We start from the raw sequence: 20,185 nt of genomic DNA, 5'->3' as shown, positions 1-20,185 counted from the left end.
AAGGATGTCAGCACAACAGGCCAAATCAACAGATTGACAAGCAAATTTGCAGTCATGGTGCATGGGATAATAAGAAGAGTGCTCCTGCTCTCATATGAAATCAAAACCCAGACCATAACTTGGATCCAAGATGGCCACCGAGTGAGATCACAGGTATTTTCTTCGTTCACTAAAAGAACTTATTTAAGAGGAAACAGTGTCAAATTTAAATTTTCTTTGTTTTGTATACTTGCTGTAGTGTCCGTTCTTGTCACACAACTGAGTATTAGCATCCCAGCAGAGCTTGTTCTTGAAAAAACTTGTTCCTTACCTGAAGTCCATATAATTGCGACATAACCCGAAATTTTGCATGACATAAATACAAAACATTTTACTCAAGTTTTTTTGATAGTGCCAAATTCGTTTAAAAAAGACAGCTACTAGTTTCATCAGTGTCTATTGTCACAATAAAAGTGTAATTAAACATTTCTAAATCGTATTTAACTAATACATTTCGTATTGTTTACGAGTTAGATAGACGTGATCTAGGCCTAAATTTTCCAAGTTATAAACGTTTAAAAACCTGACCAAACTGACTGATAATGTAAATTCTCTAAAAGCAAAGTAATTAAAAATTCATTCTTCTGTCATTGTATCCATAAATCAGTACAAAAATAACAGCCACCGCACATAAGACCTTTGTGTCGTTTTTTGTTTACACATAGCCAAACTCGCATCCTTGACAAATTTAAAAATTCTTTAAACTGACCAATTCTTTCGAAACTGACCATGAGTGAGAAATGTGGGAGCTGTAATAGGGTGTGAGTAGAGAGATTTGTTGCCAATCTTATAGGAAATATTTTATCTGGACGGGAGGGGGGGGGGGAGGGGGGGGGGGGGAGGCAGTGAGGAGAATGTTGGGAGAACAGAATAGGCTCTCTCCTGGAACTGCAGAGTATGCAGTAGGAACATTTTGATTGGGAAACAGGAAAGAAAAATCTGTGCCCTTCAGGCACAGTTGGAGGAAGCAAAGAAGGAGCTCATAAGGATTAAGGGAGATAGGGGGAGGAGGGAGGTTGGGAACTGGTGGCTGGTAAGGGGATAGGAAGAAAGAGAACACGATCTGACAGTTTTATCATCAACACCAAAAACAGGTATCTACCACTGTCAGAGTTACGCGGAAAAGAGCCTCAGGTAGAACAAGGAGTACCAGGCCACCAGGATCTTCAAGCCAAATGCAGGGCTAAGTCATGTGATAGAGGACCTAGGATCTTTATGTAAGAACTTCACAAAAGAGGACCATGTAGTGATATTGGGTGGGGCGGGAAACAGTTTGGACAGGTACGGGGCATATGACATAGCTGCTGACCTGGACAAGATAGCTTCCCTGACTCACGGCACCAACGTACACTTTGTTGAGCTGTTCCAGCATCATGATCGACCACACCTTGATGGAGCTATGAGGTGAATCAATGTGGGGTTAGGGATGGCTCTGAGGACAGCCAACTTCGCTCGTGTTTCCCTGGTGGCCGTTGGGACTATCAACACATGGGGTTTCACTAGGCATGTCCTGCACCTAAACATGACTGGGGAGGGAAGACTGGTCCAGCTGAATCATGAAAGTATAGGGGGTGGACCTCAGGCCACACATGGTCAAATACCTATTGTCAGAGGTAGGAAAAGTAGGTCTTTTTTAGGATAAATCCAGACAACAGGTTCCCCTACCTAAAGAGTATCTCTAGCAGTTTAAAAAATACTGAAACAATTATTCACAAGACAGATTTTAACACTTCAAATATCACACACACCATATGTCACAAAGAAAAACAAACCATTTGAAAGAGTAACATGAGGCATTTCACAGACTTAACAGTCCTCCATCAAAACATGCAATCAATAAAAAATAAAATACAACTATTAGAAGTTCAGCTCCAGTCTTTGAACTGCACAGTAGTTTGTATTACTGAGCACTAGTGTAGAGACACATAAATCCAACATGTAGTATTATCATTGTATAAAAGGGCAAATTCTTACTGCAGAACTACTTCAAGGGGTGGAGGATCATGCATTTATATCAGAAATGGAACACAGTTCAAATCAAGACATGATCTCAGTATAGTAAGTGAAGACAAACAATTTGAAATATCAGCTATTGAATTAACAGGGTTTGATATCACCAAGAAATTATTCGTTTTGTGTGTGTATAGATCTCCCAGTGGTAGTGCGGACACTTTTTTCAATAAATTAACAGAAGTTCTAGATAAAGTCTCAAGCACAAAGGTCAACATAATTCTATGTGGGCACATTAACATCAACACTAATATCATAAACGGATCCAGCAGCACCTTAATAAACATCCTTCAAAGTTTTGGCATGTCCCTATTGGTCAATAGTGCAACAAGGGTTACTACAATGACCGATTCAATAATTGACCATGTGGCCACAAATATGGACAGGGAAAAATGTGATGTAGCTGTAAAAAATCTCCAACTATCAGATCATCTCTGTCAAATAACAATAGTAAAATCGGGCATCGAATCATCCCCTAAACTACAAGCCTACTAATGACATCTATCTGAAATCAAAATAAACAATTTTTCAAAAGAACTAGGAAAACAAAGCTGGGATGAAGTGTATAAGGAAACCAATGTGAATATGAAATTCTCTAAATTCTCCACATTGTTTAAACTGAACTTTGTAAAGGCATTTCCAAAAGTATGCATGCCTGTATCAACATCTCACATAAACAGATGGGTAACAGCAGATATTAAGAAGTCCTCCCAAACACTTAAACATCTCAGTTCCATGAAAAAGATTCACAATGACCCAGAATTCTTAAATTTCTATCATAGATACAAAAAGATCTATAGGAAGGTGCTGATTGCTGCAAAAAGTCATTTAATGACAAAATAATATATAATGCAGAGAATAAAAGAAAAGCAGTCTGGGATGTTAGAAAAAAAGAAAATGGGGAGAGGCAAACAAATGCAGAATAAGGGAGGAGGATAAGGTAATAAATGATTCACAACACTTAGCAAACTATGTAAACGAGCATTTTTCAAGTATTGCAGAGAAGTTACAGAAAAAATTCCCCAAAACAAATGTAAGACTTGTAAATAATGTTGCACTAAATACAATGATGTTACTTCCAACCACAGAGAATGAAGTCAATAAAATTGTTCAAAAACTAAAAAATAAAAAGTCAGTAGGCTTAGATGAAGTACCAATGTGTGTGCTGAAACAATGCATAGGTGTTATACAAAGCCCCTTAACAAATATAATAAATGAACCCTTCACATCAGGGACATTTCCAGAGCAGTTAAAACAGGCAAGAGTTGTACCTTTGATTAAGGAAGGTAATGCAGAAGACATAGAAAATTACCAGCCCATTTCCCTGCTGTCAGCATTTTCAAGAATAATAGAAGCAATTATGAAAGACAGAGTAATGAATTACCTAAATAAATACAATCTTTTAAGCAAATCACAGTTTGGTTTCCGAAATGGCAAAAATATCGAGTCAGCCATAGTAGAATTCACAAAAGTTGTACTTGATGCTCTTGATAAAGGGTCAAGGCATATTTTTGGATCTTTCCAGTCGACCAAGATTCTATTAAATAAATTAGAAGCATTAGGAATTAGAGGGGTTGCTAATGACTGGTTTCGATCATACCTAGCAGATAGGGCACAAAGAGTAGAGATAACACATACTTCAAATAGATCCAAACATTTAGTAAAACACTTATCGGAACCAAAATACATTAATGTAGGGGTTCTGCAAGGTAGCACATTAGGAGTAATACTGTTCCTGATATACATCAATGACTTTCCCCGTAGTGTTACTCATGGTGAAAATATTCTCTTCGCTGATGACAGCAGTATTATAGTCACTGAGAAAACAAGAGAACTCCTTGCCAAGAAAGCAAATGAAACTCTCAAGGAAGTTTATGATTGGTCAATAAGCAATAAAGCGACATTGACTATATAGAAAACTAATGCCATGAATTTCTGTTTGATGATGAAAAATGACAATGTTAAATTAAATATAGATGGCACCTCTATAGACTGTGTAACAAATTCAAAATTTCTTGGAATGAATATTGATACTCAGTAGAAGAGGTGTGAACACACAAAGGTACTTGCAAACAGAATGTCATCAGCATGTTATATGCTTAGAATCCTATCATTAGTGTGTAACATGCAGTGTCTTTTAGTTACATATTATTCATATGTACACTCAATTCTTAGCCAGGGCATTCTTTTTTGGGGAAGCAAATACACGAAATATTAACACAATTTTCAAACTCCAGAAAAGAGCTATAAGAATAATAACCAAAAATACTAGTCGAGATCATTGTAAAAATCTGTTCAAAACACTGGGGATTTTAACTGCTCCATGTAAATACATTTACCAGTCAGTTGTACACATCAAAAATAACATTGGCAATTACTGTACAAACAGCTCTGTCCATGAGCATGCTACAGGTGATAGACTCAACTTACATTTACCAAGAAAAAATGAACATAAAACTCAAAACAGCATTTTCTACCAAGGAATAAAACTGTACAATAAATTACCAAAAGAGATTAAAGAAATTGCAAATATACACTTATTTAAAAAGGCAGCTATAAAGTACCTATTATGCAATACATTTTATACATTGAAGGATTACTTAGTTGAAAGAGAGGAGGGGTTGGATGAAAAAAAAATTATACAAATAAATAATAATAATAATAATGATGATGATGATGATGATGATGATGATGATTATAAAACAACCAACATTCCACATAACACCTTCACTTTATATTTTTTCCCTTCTTTTTTCCTTTCTAGAAATACTTACCTCCAAGCTATGCATAGCAAAATACTAACACCTCTTCCTCTTTCTGAGCTCAACATCTACTTCATTATGGAGGGACGCTGACTCAGTTTTTCAGAATAGCAAATGGGAAGTTGCAGTATAGAAAAAGGCCCAGAGATCACCAGTGTAAGTGTGTGTGTGTGTGTGTGTGTGTGTGTGTGTTTGTGTGTGTACCGTAAACTGGGGTGAATAGGGACTCAGGAATGAGTAGGGACAGCAGTTCAGGAAAAAGTTTTACGTGTTACTAATGCAACAAAAAATCATTTGTCTGTAGTAAGATCTGATGCCCAAAACACGTTATGAGTTTGTTTCTCTGAAATACTTGGTTATCATCATCTTTGGCTTATTTCAGAAGTTGGCAGCCTTGTTCAAACTCATCATCTTTTTGTGTTGTTTTTATTTTGGCAGTAAAACTTCAGCTGTACATGCTACATACTTTTGAGGAATCTTTTCAAAAGTTTCCAGGTAAATACACTCCTGGAAATGGAAAAAAGAACACATTGACACTGGTGTGTCAGACCCACCATACTTGCTCCGGACACTGCGAGAGGGCTGTACAAGCAATGATCACACGCACAGCACAGCGGACACACCAGGAACCGCGGTGTTGGCCGTCGAATGGCGCTAGCTGCGCAGCATTTGTGCACCGCCGCCGTCAGTGTCAGCCAGTTTGCCGTGGCATACGGAGCTCCATTGCAGTCTTTAACACTGGTAGCATGCCGCGACAGCGTGGACGTGAACCGTATGTGCAGTTGATGGACTTTGAGCGAGGGCGTATAGTGGGCATGCGGGAGGCCGGGTGAACGTACATCGATGTTGTCGCCAGTGGTCGGCGGAAGGTGCACGTGCCCGTCGACCTGGGACCGGACCGCAGCGACGCACAGATGCATGCCAAGACCGTAAGATCCTACGCAGTGCCGTAGGGGACCGCACCGCCACTTCCCAGCAAATTAGGGACTCTGTTGCTCCTGGGGTATCGGCGAGGACCATTCGCAACCGTCTCCATGAAGCTGGGCTACGGTCCTACACACCGTTAGGCCGTCTTCCGCTCACGCCCCAACATCATGCAGCCCGCCTCCAGTGGTGTCGCGACAGGCGTGAATGGAGGGACGAATGGAGACGTGTCGTCTTCAGCGATGAGAGTCGCTTCTGCCTTGGTGCCAATGATGGTCATATGCGTGTTTGGCGCCGTGCAGGTGAGCGCCACAATCAGGACTGCATACGACCGAGGCACACAGGGCCAACACCCGGCATCATGGTGTGGGGAGCGACCTCCTACACTGGCCGTACACCACTGGTGATCGTCGAGGGGACACTGAATAGTGCACGGTACATCCAAACCGTCATCGAACCCATCGTTCTACCATTCCTAGACTGGCAAGGGAACTTGCTGTTCCAACAGGACAATGCAAGTCCACATGTATCCCGTGCCACCCAACGTGCTCTAGAAGGTGTAAGTCAACTACCCTGGCCAGCAAGATCTCCGGATCTGTCCCCCATTGAGCATGTTTGGGACTGGATGAAGCGTCGTCTCACGCGGTCTGCACGTCCAGCACGAACGCTGGTCCAACTGAGGCACCAGGTGGAAATGGCATGGCAAGCCGTTCCACAGGACTACATCCAGCATCTCTACGATCGTCTCCATGGGAGAATAGCAGCCTGCATTGCTGCGAAAGGTGGATATACACTGTACTAGTGCCGACATTGTGCATGCTCTGTTGCCTGTGTCTATGTGCCTGTGGTTCTGTCAGTGTGATCATGTGATGTATCTGACCCCAGGAATGTCAATAAAGTTTCCCCTTCCTGGGACAATGAATTCACGGTGTTCTTATTTCAATTTCCAGGAGTGTATTATCACTATACACAAGAGACATGCTCAGAGATTTATGACACAATCATGTTTTTGCAAAAATTGTAATTTATTTTTTCTTATGCTGTAACCTTTTTTAACTTTCAGGGGTGAATAGGGACAGCATGGTTAGGAAATATCAGCATGATCCTAGAGGTCATCACCACAAACATGGTACACAAGAGGACCTGGAAAGGGTTATAGAAGCCATTAGAAAAGGGACGTCGCTCCAGAAAGCTTCAGAAAATTTTAAAATTGCGAAAGCTGCATTGCAAATGCACAGCAAAATGTCTAAGCAGGAAATTGAAAACAGAAATAAGAATGGAGGACAAACAGCTCTTGGTGTGCCAACTGAAGTGAAGATTGTGGAAAGTGTTGTTATCTGTGGAAGATGGGGATATCCACTAAGCATGTTTGACGTACAATGTCTTGTGAACTACTATTTGGACAGAGAAGGAAGAATAATAAAACAATTTAAAAACAATCTTCCAGGTCCAGATTGGGCACAATCTTTCATCAAGAGACACATTGTTATTTCTCCATGAATATGTCAAAATATATCTGAGAGGAGGGCTAAAGTTACCTAACAGGATATTGTTTGTTATTTTGAAGAGTTGAAAATAGCTCTTAATGGTGTTCCCCCAGAGCAAATATTAAATTATGATGAGACAAACCTGGTAGATGACCCTGGAAGGAAAAAACTTCTGTACAAAAGAGGCTGCAAATATCCTGACAGGGTTATGAATCAAACAAAATCCAATGCAAGCGTGATGTTTGCTGCTACAGGCGATGGCACACTATTGACATCTTATGTGATACATAAAGCAAAACACCTGTACGATATGTGGAGTGGAGGTGGTCCTGCTGGGGCAAGGTTTAACAGAAGTAAATCAGGCTGGATGGACAGCAGCTGTTTCTTAGATTGGTTTAAGTCTATAGTGATACCTTATTTTCGTTATTTTGAGGGAAGAAAAGTCATTACTGGTGGCAACTTGGGCTCTCATCTGTCTCCAGCTGTCATTGATTTGTGCGAAAAACATGACACTGAGTGTGTTTTCTTACCACAGAACTCAACTCATCTTGCACAACCTCTAAATGTCGCAATGTTTAGGCCATTGAAACAGGCTTGGCAAAAGGTTCTGGAGAATTGGAAAAGCAGAACTAACAACAAATATTTAGGAATTGATAAGAAGTACTTTCCTTGACTTTTGAAAGAAACCCTTGACATGCTATCACCAACCATAGAAAGAAACATTTGTTGCAGCACCGGCACTGTTAATGACAGCCTGGTAGAATTCTTACAGCATCAAAGGTGGCCTGATCATAAGTTGTCAAAACCAGGTAGAAAATGGAAACTGAACGTACCACCTGGCAGGAGTGTTCATGCACATGACTTGCTGAATTCAGTGAATGAATCAGAAGAAGATAGTGATGATGATAACAGTGATCACAGTTATGAAGAGAGAGAAGATAACATACCTACTCTGAAACCAGAAGAACTGTCTACTGATAGGGTGTTACACGTTGGGGATGGGGATTGGGTGAAAGTGAAATTTGAGAGCATAAAGGGGGCTCCAAAAATTTTAATTGGTAGAATTACCGAAGTTGTGCTTGAAGGAAAAACATATGTGGCATCATTTTTGAGACAAAACTCCAAAGACAATAGTGTTTATGTTTTCCCAGTTGTAGAAGATGTATCTGAATTTGATTGTATTGAAGTTATTCAAGTCATGAAAGAACTGTTAATAAGATGAGGCAGACATATGTTTAACTGATGTTACAATATTCTAAAGTATTAAAGGTTAATTTGTATTTTTAAAAACCATTTTTGTGTCCCTTTTGACCCCTGTGCCTGTTGCAATAGGGTTCTGTGAGTTATATTTACCACTGTCCCTACTGACCCCTACCAAGGGGTAAATAGGGACACTTTATAATTACTACAAATTATATTAAGCAATACCAAATATACCTAGTTTCAAGGTTGAATGACTATACCATCTTCCACTTTAATGATTAAAGACTCATATTCAGATTGTCTTTCTGGATTTATTATTTAAAAACCTGAAAGTCTGTCCCTGTTCACCCCAGTTTACAGTAGTGAGTGAAGTGTTATGAAAGAATGTGTTTATAGTGTGTGCAGTGACTGATAGTGAGATATGAGTGAACAGTGTGGCATTACATTATTACATAAGTTATTTGTAAAAAAGTATTGTTTACCAGGAGTAAATCTAATGACTGTCTCTAACTAGAAGCCTGTAAATATATGTGTACAGGAATTAGCTTATATTAAATTGGTCTAAACTTGTAAATACTTTAACATGTCCTGTAAAAAGAAATCAATAGATGAATAAAGCTACTACTACTACTACTACTACTACTACTACTAGTTCCTGCAGACATTTATTTAAGGGTTTAGGGATATTCACAGTAGCTTCTCAGTATATATACTCTCTTATGAAATTTGTTATTAACAACCAAACCCAATTCAAAAGTAATAGCAGTGTGCATAACTACAATACTAGGAGAAAGGATGATCTTCACTATTCAAGATTAAATCTAACTTTGGCACAGAAAGGGGTGAATTATACTGGCACTAAAGTCTTTGGTCACTTACCAAATAGTATCAAAAGTCTGACAGATAACCAACAAGTATTTAAGAAGAAATTAAAAGAATTTCTGAATGACAATTCCTTCTACTCCATAGAGGAATTTTTAGATATAAATTAAGAAAAAAAAATAAAAAAAATATTAAAAAAATAAAAAAAATAAAGAAAAACAAAAAACACAAAAAAAATAAAGTTGTTATATTAACTTAAGTATGTTGTTAAATTAACCTAATTATGTCATGTATTGGAAAATTCGACTCGTTCCACATCATTACGAAATATCGTATTCATGATCCATGGAACTAGTATTAATCTAATCTAATCTAATCTACTACTACTAACCCCAGGTGCAGAGTCAGTGTGTCTAGCATGCAGACAAATTGGTTGCAGGCCCTTAACTGGCCTGTTTCCAATCAACAAATGGCCATCACAGGCACCAAGGCAGAACCAGCTTTCATCAGAAAACACAACAAACCTCCATCCTGCCCCAATGAGCTCCCACTTGAAGCCACTGAATACGACGATCTGGGGTCAGTGTATTGGACGCTACAGGTTGTCTGGCTCAAACTTGCCCTTGAAGCAACCAATTTGTAACAGTTCATTGTATCACTGTGGTGCCAACTGCCGCCTGAATTATTGCTGCAGGTGGATTATGATGTGCTAGAGCCATACGCTGAACATGTAAATGCTGGAATGTGTAATTTTTTGTATCTGACCAAGAAACCAAATATCAATTTTTGTAGATCTAACATCAAAATTGCCATTACAGCATCATGTTTCCAAAATACCTTACATGCCCATTTAAAAAAATCCCTTCTTAAATGAACATGAACAGAGAAGGGCAGCATGAATGATCACAGGTTTGTTTGATCTGTGGAAGAGTGTTACAGTGATGCTGAAGAAACTGAACTGCCTGTTTCCTGAAGATAGACACAAACTATTCTGAGAAAGTTTACTAAGAAAATTTCAAGAATTGGCTGTAAGTGATGACATTAGGAATACACTACAACCCCCTACATGTTTCTCACATAGGGATCAAGAGTAAAATGTTAGATTAATTACTACAGGGCTTCAACTGGCCTCCTAATCAACACACAGCAATCACTGGCATTGAGGCAGAATCAGCTTTCATCAGAAAACACAACAGACCTCCACCCTGTGCTCCAATGAGCTCTTGCTCCACACCACTGAAGTTACCGACGGTGGTGGTTTGGGGACAGTAGAAAGCATGCTACAGGGGTCTGGCTCCGAGCTGTTGTTGAAGTATCTGATTTGTAACAGTTTGTTGTGTCACTGTGGTGCCAACTGCTGCTCAGATTGTTGCTGCAGATGCAGTATGATGCGCCAGAGCCATATGCTGAACACAATGGTCATCCCTCTGTGTAGTGCTATGTGGTCATCTGGAGCCCGGACTTCTTGTGTCCTTACATTCTCGTGGCGATCATTGCCAGCAATCATGTACAGTGGCTAGTTCCTGCCAAGGCATTCTGCAGTACTACAGAAGGAACATCCAGCTTCTCATAGCCCAGTTACATGCCATTCAAATTCAATGAGGTGCTGATAGTGGCATCTTCGTCACCTTAAAGGCATTCTTGACTAACAGCTCACAATGTCCAGTCTCAAAAGTAACTAATGCTCATGAGCATTACGGCATGTATTTAAAGCAAACCTGCATCCTCACAGTGGCAATCTTATGTGATTGGCACAAATTCTAAATAGACATCATCTTCTGGATATAGAAACAAGTCAAGCAACTTTGTTTATGTCGCACATCTCCTTCTTAGTGTAAACTGCATCCTTGTGATAATCCTAAATTTTTTGTTACTTAAATATTATCATACCTTGCAATGGCAATTTTAATCTCTTGTAGTTCTCATAGTAAGTGATGTGGAATGCTCCTCCTTTCTAGTATTGCCCACAGTTTTCTCCAATCTACTCTGTCAAAAGCTTTCCCATAATTAATAACTATCAAATGTATTTCCTTATTAAATAATAATTGTTTTCCAATTATTTATCTGATGACAAATGTTTTACCTGAACAGGACCTACCTTTCCTCCTGAACTATTTTGTCCCTGCAGCAAGATATTTTGTAAAATACTGTGAGTTTTTGTGTTATTGTCCCCAAAAATATTTTACATGCTAATTTTCACTTTTCCTACCATCTTTCTTACATATAAGATTTATTATGGCTAATTTGTAGCCATTTGGGATTTCTTTTATTATCCACCATCCCCCCACCCCCCACCCACCCAGAGAGAGAAGCAACATAGATTTCGTAAGAGGAAGCACATACTCGATGAATTTGGTGCTTATGTTGTTACTTCCTGGAGTCTAACTGGTTATCATATATTGTAGCATATCTTCCAATTCTGTCATTTATGTTTTGTCTACTCTTAACTCTCCCATGTGTATGAGGGTATCTTACTTCTCCATTTTTCATTTATTAAGACTAACAATCATGCTGAGGCTCTAATTTCTTGTGATAAGCCATTGTATATGATGGAATATCCTCCTAGGTATATGAATCCTTTCACTTTCTTTTTAGTCTCTGTTATCAAAGCATTATCTTTCTTCTTTCATTTGGTATTCTTAGATCTTAAGTATTATTTGATATATGCTTTACATTCCACATCAAAATGTTATTATCACAGTTTAAAGCAAAACCATTGTCCTTCCATGTCTGGTTTTTGTTGTAGTTAGCAGTGCTGTTAATCCCAGGCTTTATTGTGATGGTTCCCAGTGGGTAAATTGTTCCCCAGCAAGTAAAATGTTCCACAACACTTTTCAGTCTACCAAGATGACAATACTCAGTCACTAGAACACAATTTTTTCCTCTCTTTGCTTTCAAAATCTGACTAAATATGCAGAGCACCCCACAAAATATGTTAATATTAGACAGGGCTTATTTCTATGGCCCAGATTTCAATTAGAATATTGATATGTGTCTGATGGTTAGGGAGCATTCAGTTATTTTACTTAATTTATGTTTAGGAAATACAAAAAAATTTATGTTTAGAACATTGTATCAATATTTCACATTTCTACAGTAGTTAGAAGAATAGAAGAAATAAAATTAATGTATATGTGTTGGCATTTTTTAATTATATGCACACACATTACACCAATTTATTAACAAAGTTATGGATAAAATTTATAATGTATTATTCTACAAATATTTAGTTAACTGTCAATTGCTTTCAATCAGTGAATCAGCACTCACATTGCTGTGGCAAGAGAGCCACACAGTCATTGCCACTTTGCCCCTAGGTGACACTGGTATAATGGAGTGAGAGGATTTAGGGCTGTACAATAGACAGTTTCAAGCATGCAAACCATGTGAATTTTTGTTAACAAATATTTTGTGTATGGACTTTCCTCAAAGTTGACTAAGAGCAGGAAAAAAATCAACATTGGTTTCAATGTGACAAGTCTGAGCATTCTCTCATGAGCATAACTTGTTAAATGCCTCTCAGTCTGGTTTTCACAAAGGATTCTCCACACAAAAAGCAATACATGATTTCACGAATAAAGTGCAAGCAGAGCTGAACAAGAAAAATTATCCTGTTTGAATATTTTGTAAGCTTATCAAAGTCTTTGATTGTGTGGATCACAAAATTCTACTTGGCAAACTAATATGTTATGGCATTATGCACGGATGGAAATCTTGGAAAGTGGTAACATAACAGGGTACTGCACCACTCTTGTTTCTACCCAATATAAATGATCTGGTAATGACTTTAAATGGCATTTTGAAAATTTTTGTGTTAGTTGGTGGCATAAGCATACCAATCAAAGCCCCAAACTTCACCCTATCAGACACAGCTCCGATGATAGCTGAACAGACCTTCAAGAGATTCACTGTTAGCAGAGTAAATCTTAATTGCACAAACACTCATATTTTGTAGTTTTAAACACACAATAATGATCTTTCATCACCAGAGGTAAACATTAATGGCCATACACTCAATGAAGTATAGTGTATGAAATTCACTGGGGTCTAGCTGGATGCCAGTTAAAATGGAGTCAACACACATCTAAATTAATCACAAAGCTCAGTTCAGAAAAATCTTTCATTGGTGTGACCTGAAGACAAGAGTGCTGCCTTATTTTCACTTCTGTTGCCTTATACAATTATTTTCTGGGTCAGCTCACCTAAAGTAAATAAGGAATTTGTTCAGCAGGAATATGCAGTAAGAATACTACGTAAAGAAGATAACCTTAGATATTTCAGAAGCCTTCCTAGAGACCTCAGAATTCTTACACTCACTTTTTAGTACATTTGTTCCTTAATGGTCTTTATTACTGATAATAGGAATCAGTTTCAAGTGAACAGTGATATACACTGTCACAACACAAGACAGAAAAATAATTTTCATGTAGACTGTGCCTGTTTGTCCAGGGTTCAGAAAGAAGTTATATACTGTGGCAATAAAATACTCAGTAACTTCCCATCAAGCATACAGCAAGGAAACAGGAATATCTATCAACTCAAAAGAAAATAACAAACAAACCTTAATAGCCAGTCATTCTACAAATTATCTGACTATCAATACCCAAGGACTGAAAGGTTCTGTTAACATGGTAAGTAGCAATGCTTATTATAAAGATGTATGACAAGAAATAATGCATTATAAAAAGTTCTCAGTACTTACAGATGCAAAAAAAAAAAAATATTTTCCTTAAAAATACCATTGTAAGCAAGTAAATATCAATCTACTGATGGCTAATAAACAGCAGCTGTAATGTAAAACTAAAGTGGCAGCAGCTGTTTTCAAAGTAGCAGTTTTCTTACTACATTAAGACCATGATAATCTGGCACACATAAGAAATTTTCCCATATATTTATCTTTGCACTGTTTGCAGAACAGAAACATTGGAAATGTCTGTCACAGTGCCTCAGCAGTAACAACTGTCTGTATTACTGAGCAATTATATGTTCAGTGGCCTAAACCGGTTAAAGAAGCAGAGATAGAATGCAATATAAATAATGACGAGTCCATAACTGATAACTGTGAAATTGTACCAGTGATAAATTTTGCATCCATTAATGAACTGAGTGCATTTTCAGCTGAAGAAGTGGGTAAATTGATTGACAATGACAAATATTTAGCTGTAGACAAGAGCTGCTGGTGATGTGATATTAAAAAGTATTTTAAACTACAGGATACATCAGAAACATGGAATGATGAAGAAGAAATGCCTATAACTCAAATGTCTTGGGCTGAGGATCCACAAGCCTTAAATATCTTTGTGCAATTCGCTAAGAGTAGTCAACAATACAGTGCTTTTGAAGTTACAAATCTGCACCTCATACAAAATAATTTTTTTGTCGGAAATGAGCTCAATACAAGAAATAAGTTGTACTCCTGTGATGTCCAGGGGTCTGAGAAGGAAATTTCAGCTAAACTGTCAGTGCTAGAAACCAGTCCAATATATTCCATGCCCCTGACAATATCTAATATCCATGCTATTCCTAAAGATAGTGATTCCAAATAAACTGCACAAAATTCTTGGTAACAATTTTTATTAATTAGCTCATACTTGATCTTTCCATATCGCAGAATTTATTTTATTTCATAACTGGTGCAAAAAGAAAGGTTTATGAATATTGAACTTTTCTAAAATTTTGAACCTTAAACTGATTTAATAGAACAATACAGTATTTGGCTTTTAAAAAAGTTTAGTTTTTATGGAAAAGTAATATGTACTCTTGACTTTTCATATTGTATTCCCTCTTGCTGCATTTAGCAATATAGTGGCTACTTGCTGTTGTACATTAAAATTATAGAATTGCTTATATGCCTTTTTTATAGCTGAATTTTAAAAACGACCTTAATAATCCAGCGTATTTGATAATCTGGGATTGACAGACCCTGATCATGCCAGATTATCAAGTTCCTAACTTATTTTGTGACTCAAATAGTCTAGATTGTTTGATATTTTATTTATGTTGCTTCAGCTACTGCTATCATCAGATCTGTAGTTAAGCTACTGCCATCATCAGATCTATAATTAAGATTAAAGCAATGTAAGAATAAGAGGAGATCACTATACATTATCAGACTGCAACACATGAAAACATAAAAGGTAAAAACTTTCCAACAATAATCAGTGTTAATCATAAAACTTATGCCCAAGTGGGGCATCAACCATCAATTTTTACTGACTGATTAACACCAAACATTGTTTCTACAAGTTCTAAGTGTTGATCAGGAAAATTCTAAAAATTTTAACCTTTTAAGTTTTAATCTCTTGTATCCTGATAATGCACAACAAACATCTCTCATTTTTATGTCCCTTTAATCTCAGTTACAGACCTGATGATTGCAGTGGCCAAAACAATGGTATAAATAAAAGCACTATATTACAAGATCTGAATAGTTTTATGCATGACATATCCATGATGTTCTCAGACTCATTCACAAAATTTATTTCCTTTATTAATAAGCTTCTTTACTAATTTATTGGATTAAATTTAGATGGCATAATTGTGAATAACATTAAGCACTACATTGATAGTTTATTGTTAATACAATTTCTATGATGTATCTGTTTTATGTTACTGTATAACTTATTTATTCCACATCCCTGAACGTTTTCCTTCATAATGGAATCTGTGAAACATAATGAATTAATAAATAAATGAATTAATATTAAAGCATATGTGATTTTTACACCTATATGTCAGGGTATTTATTCTTAAACATTGATCTATATAGCTCAACATTTATTCTTCAACATTAGTCTTGAAGAATAATGAATAGCCTCCATTTGAAAAATACACAGATGCTTGCACACTTGGGGAACAAAGTGAAGTTTTTCATCATCATGAAAAGATTTTTAATTTGTTTCCCACATATGTAAGGTATTACTTACAAGTAATGCTGGCTTCTTTATCCCACTTGACTCAGAATATCTTTCAAGCACTGCATCAGGTGTGTGTACTTTGGTAAACACCAAGCCATTTTCTTCTGCGATCTGCAATATTAATAAAAATTGAAGGTAACAAACATTTTCTCTGATAAATGAACAGGGTTATAGATTTATATACTAGTGAGAAAATATTCATCTGCTCTGGTCACATAATGATTGGGCACAGAAATATATAGTATAAATTTTACAAGCACCCCCCCCCCCCCCCCCCCCATGAACCATGGACCTTGCCGTTGGTGGGGAGGCTTGCGTGCCTCAGCGATACAGATGGCCGTACCGTAGGTGCAACCACAACGGAGGGGTATCTGTTGAGAGGCCAGACAAACATGTGGTTCCTGAAGAGGGGCAGCAGCCTTTTCAGTAGTTGCAGGAGCAACAGTCTGGATGATTGACTGATCTGGCCTTGTAACATTAACCAAAACGGCCTTGCTGTGCTGGTACTGCGAACGGCTGAAAGCAAGGGGAAACTACAGCCGTAATTTTTCCCGAGGACATGCAGCTTTACTGTATGATTAAATGATGATGGCGTCCTCTTGGGTAAAATATTCCGGAGGTAAAATAGTCCCCCATTCGGATCTCTGGGCGGGGACTACCCAAGAGAATGTCGTTATCAGGAGAAAGAAAACTGGCATTCTACGGATCGGAGTGTGGAATGTCAGATCCCTTAATCGGGCAGGTAGGTTAGAAAATTTAAAAAGGGAAATGGATAGGTTAAAGTTAGATATAGTAGGAATTAGTGTAGTTCGGTGGCAGGAGGAACAAGACTTTTGGTCAGGGTTATAAATACAAAATCAAATAGGAGTAATGCAGGAGTGGGTTTAATAATTAACAAAAAATAGGAGTGCGGGTAAGCTGCTACAAACAGCATAGTGAATGCATTATTGTGGCCAAGATAGACATGAAGCCCACGCCTACTACAGTAGTACAAGTTTATATGCCAACTAGCTCTGCAGATGATGAAGAAATAGATGAAATGTATGACGAGATAAAAGAAATTATTCAGGTAGTGAAGGGAGACGAAAATTTAATAGTCATGGGTGACTGGAATTTGTCAGTAGGAAAAGGGAGAGAAGGAAACATAGTAGGTGAATATGGATTGGGGGGAAGAAATGAAAGAGGAAGCCGCCTTGTACAATTTTGCACAGAGCATGACTTAATCATAGCTAACACTTGGTTCAAGAATCATGAAAGAAGGTTGTATACTTGGAAGAATCCTGGAGATACTAAAAGGTATCAGATAGATTACATAATGGTAAGACACAGATTTAGGAACCAGGTTTTAAATTGTAAGACATTTCCAGGGGCAGATGTGGATTCTGACCACAATCTATTGGTTATGAACTGCAGATTGAAACTGAAGAAACTGCAAAAAGGCGGGAATTTAAGGAGATGGGACCTGGATAAACTGAAAGAACCAGAGGTGGTACAGAGTTTCAGGGAGAGCATAAGGGAACAATTGACAGGAATGGGGGAAAGAAATACAGTAGAAGAAGAATGGGTAGCTCTGAGGGATGAAGTAGTGAAGGCAGCAGAGGATCAAGTAGGTAAAAAGACGAGGGATAATAGAAATCCTTGGGTAACAGAAGAAGTATTGAATTTAATTGATGAAAAAATGCAGTAAATGAAGCAGGCAAAAAGGAATACAAATGTCTCAAAAATGAGATCGACAGGAAGTGCAAAATGGCTAAGCAGGGATGGTTAGAGGACAAATGTAAGGATGTAGAGGCTTGTCTCACTAGGGGAAAGATAGATACTGCCTACAGGAAAATTAAAGAGACCTTTGGAGAGAAGAGAACCACTTGTATGAATATCAAGAGCTCAGATGGCAACCCAGTTCTAAGCAAAGAAGGGAAGGCAGAAAGGTGGAAGGAGTATATAGAGGGTTTATACAAGGGCGATGTACTTGAGGACAATATTATGGAAATGGAAGAGGATGTAGATGAAGATGAAATGGGAGATAAGATACTGCGTGAAGAGTTTGACAGAGCACTGAAAGACCTGAGTCGAAACAAGGCCCCGGGAGAAGACAACATTCCATTAGAACTACTGATGGCCTTGGGAGAGCCAGTCCTGACAAAACTCTACCATCTGGTGAGCAAGATGTATGAGACAGGCGAAATACCCACAGACTTCAAGAAGAATATAATAATTCCAATCCCAAAGAAAGCAGGTGCTGACAGATGTGAAAATTACGGAACAATCAGTTTAATAAGTCACAGCTGCAAAATACTAACGCGAATTCTTTACAGACGAATGGATAAACTGGTAGAAGCGGACCTCGGGGAAGATCAATTTGGATTCCGTAGAAATGTTGGAACACGTGAGGCAATACTAACCTTATGACTTATCTTAGAAGAAAGATTAAGAAAAGGCAAACCTACGTTTCTAGCATTTGTAGACTTAGAGAAAGCTTTTGACAACGTTAACTGGAATACTCTCTTTCAAATTCTGAAGGTGGCAGGGGTAAAATACAGGGAGCAAAAGGCTATTTACAATTTGTACAGAAACCAGATGGCATTTATAAGAGTCGAGGGGCATGAAAGGGAAGCAGTGGTTGGGAAAGGAGTGAGACAGGGTTGTAGCCTCTCCCCGATGTTATTCAATCTGTATATTGAGCAAGCAATAAAGGAAACAAAAAAAAAATTCGGAGTAGGTATTAAAATCCATGGAGAAGAAATAAAAACTTTGAGGTTCGCCGATGACATTGTAATTCTGTCACAGACAGCAAAGGACTTGGAAGAGCAGTTGAACGGAATGGACAGTGTCTTGAAAGGAGGATATAAGATGAACATCAACAAAAGCAAAACGAGGATAATGGAATGTAGTCAAATTAAATCGGGTGATGCTGAGGGGATTAGATTAGGAAATGAGACACTTAAAGTAGTAAAGGAGTTTTGCTATTTAGGGAGTAAAATAACTGATGATGGTCGAAGTAGAGATGATATAAAATGTAGACTGGCAATGGCAAGGAAATCGTTTCTGAAGAAGAAAAATTTGTTAACATCGAGTATAGATTTAAGTGTCAGGAAGTTGTTTCTGAAAGTATTTGTATGGAGTGTAGCCATGTATGGAACTGAAACATGGACGATAACCAGTTTGGACAAGAAGAGAATAGAAGCTTTCGAAATGTGGTGCTACAGAAGAATGCTGAAGATAAGGTGGGTAGATCACGTAACTAATGAGGAGGTATTGAATAGGATTGGGGAGAAGAGAAGTTTGTGGCGCAACTTGGCAAGAAGAAGGGATCGGTTGGTAGGACATGTTTTGAGGCATCAAGGGATCACAAATTTAGCATTGGAGGGCAGCGTGGAGGGTAAAAATCATAGAGGGAGACCAAGAGATCAATACACTAAGCAGATTCAGAAGGATGTAGGTTGCAGTAGGTACTGGGAGATGAAGAAGCTTGCACAGGATAGAGTAGCATGGAGAGCTGCATCAAACCAGTCTCAAGACTGAAGACCACAACAACAACAACTGGAGTTAGAAACTCCAGTTAGCAACATTTACATGATTAAAACACATTTATTGTGTAAAGAGTCAGGAGTAACTGACTAATGTTGAAGAATAAATGTTGAGCTATATAGATCATTGTTTAAGCCTTAAACAAATTACAGGTTTTTCACATGAGTCAATTTCTCAACAGGAATAGAAGAAAAAATGCAAGACAACCAAATTGATAGAGCTGTCAGAACACACTACTGTTGATCTTTGGGTGCCATGCAAGACTGTGTGGTCATTATCACCAATGAACAATTAAATAAAATGAAACTACAAATAAATTCAATTCAAAATTATTACAGTGATTTAGAATAATAATAATAATCGGAATAAACACAAATTGTATAAAATACAGTAAAAGATATTATGGAAGCCTCCCTAACTGAAAATGTTTTATGGTTGTTTGGTTATAATTAGTGTTGTGAAAAGGATAAATTGCTAGTCTCTTGAACTCAGA

General features: G+C 37.8%; 1 protein-coding gene across 1 annotated transcript in view; it reads right to left on the bottom strand.

Moving 5' to 3' along the window:
- LOC126418712 (anoctamin-4-like) overlaps positions 1-20,185 on the bottom strand; it is a 404,589-nt gene that overhangs the window by 302,959 nt on the left and 81,445 nt on the right. Inside the window, exon 5 of the mRNA XM_050085615.1 lies at positions 16,174-16,275. Coding sequence (XP_049941572.1) covers positions 16,174-16,275 — 102 coding nt within the window. The remainder of the gene's footprint in view (positions 1-16,173; positions 16,276-20,185) is intronic.

This window comes from Schistocerca serialis, chromosome 9 (genome assembly GCF_023864345.2).
Source record: "Schistocerca serialis cubense isolate TAMUIC-IGC-003099 chromosome 9, iqSchSeri2.2, whole genome shotgun sequence".
In the NCBI taxonomy this organism is placed as follows: Eukaryota; Metazoa; Arthropoda; class Insecta; order Orthoptera; family Acrididae; genus Schistocerca; species Schistocerca serialis.
Note: the sequence above shows the minus strand (reverse complement) of the source record. Positions and strands in the feature narration are given on the sequence as shown.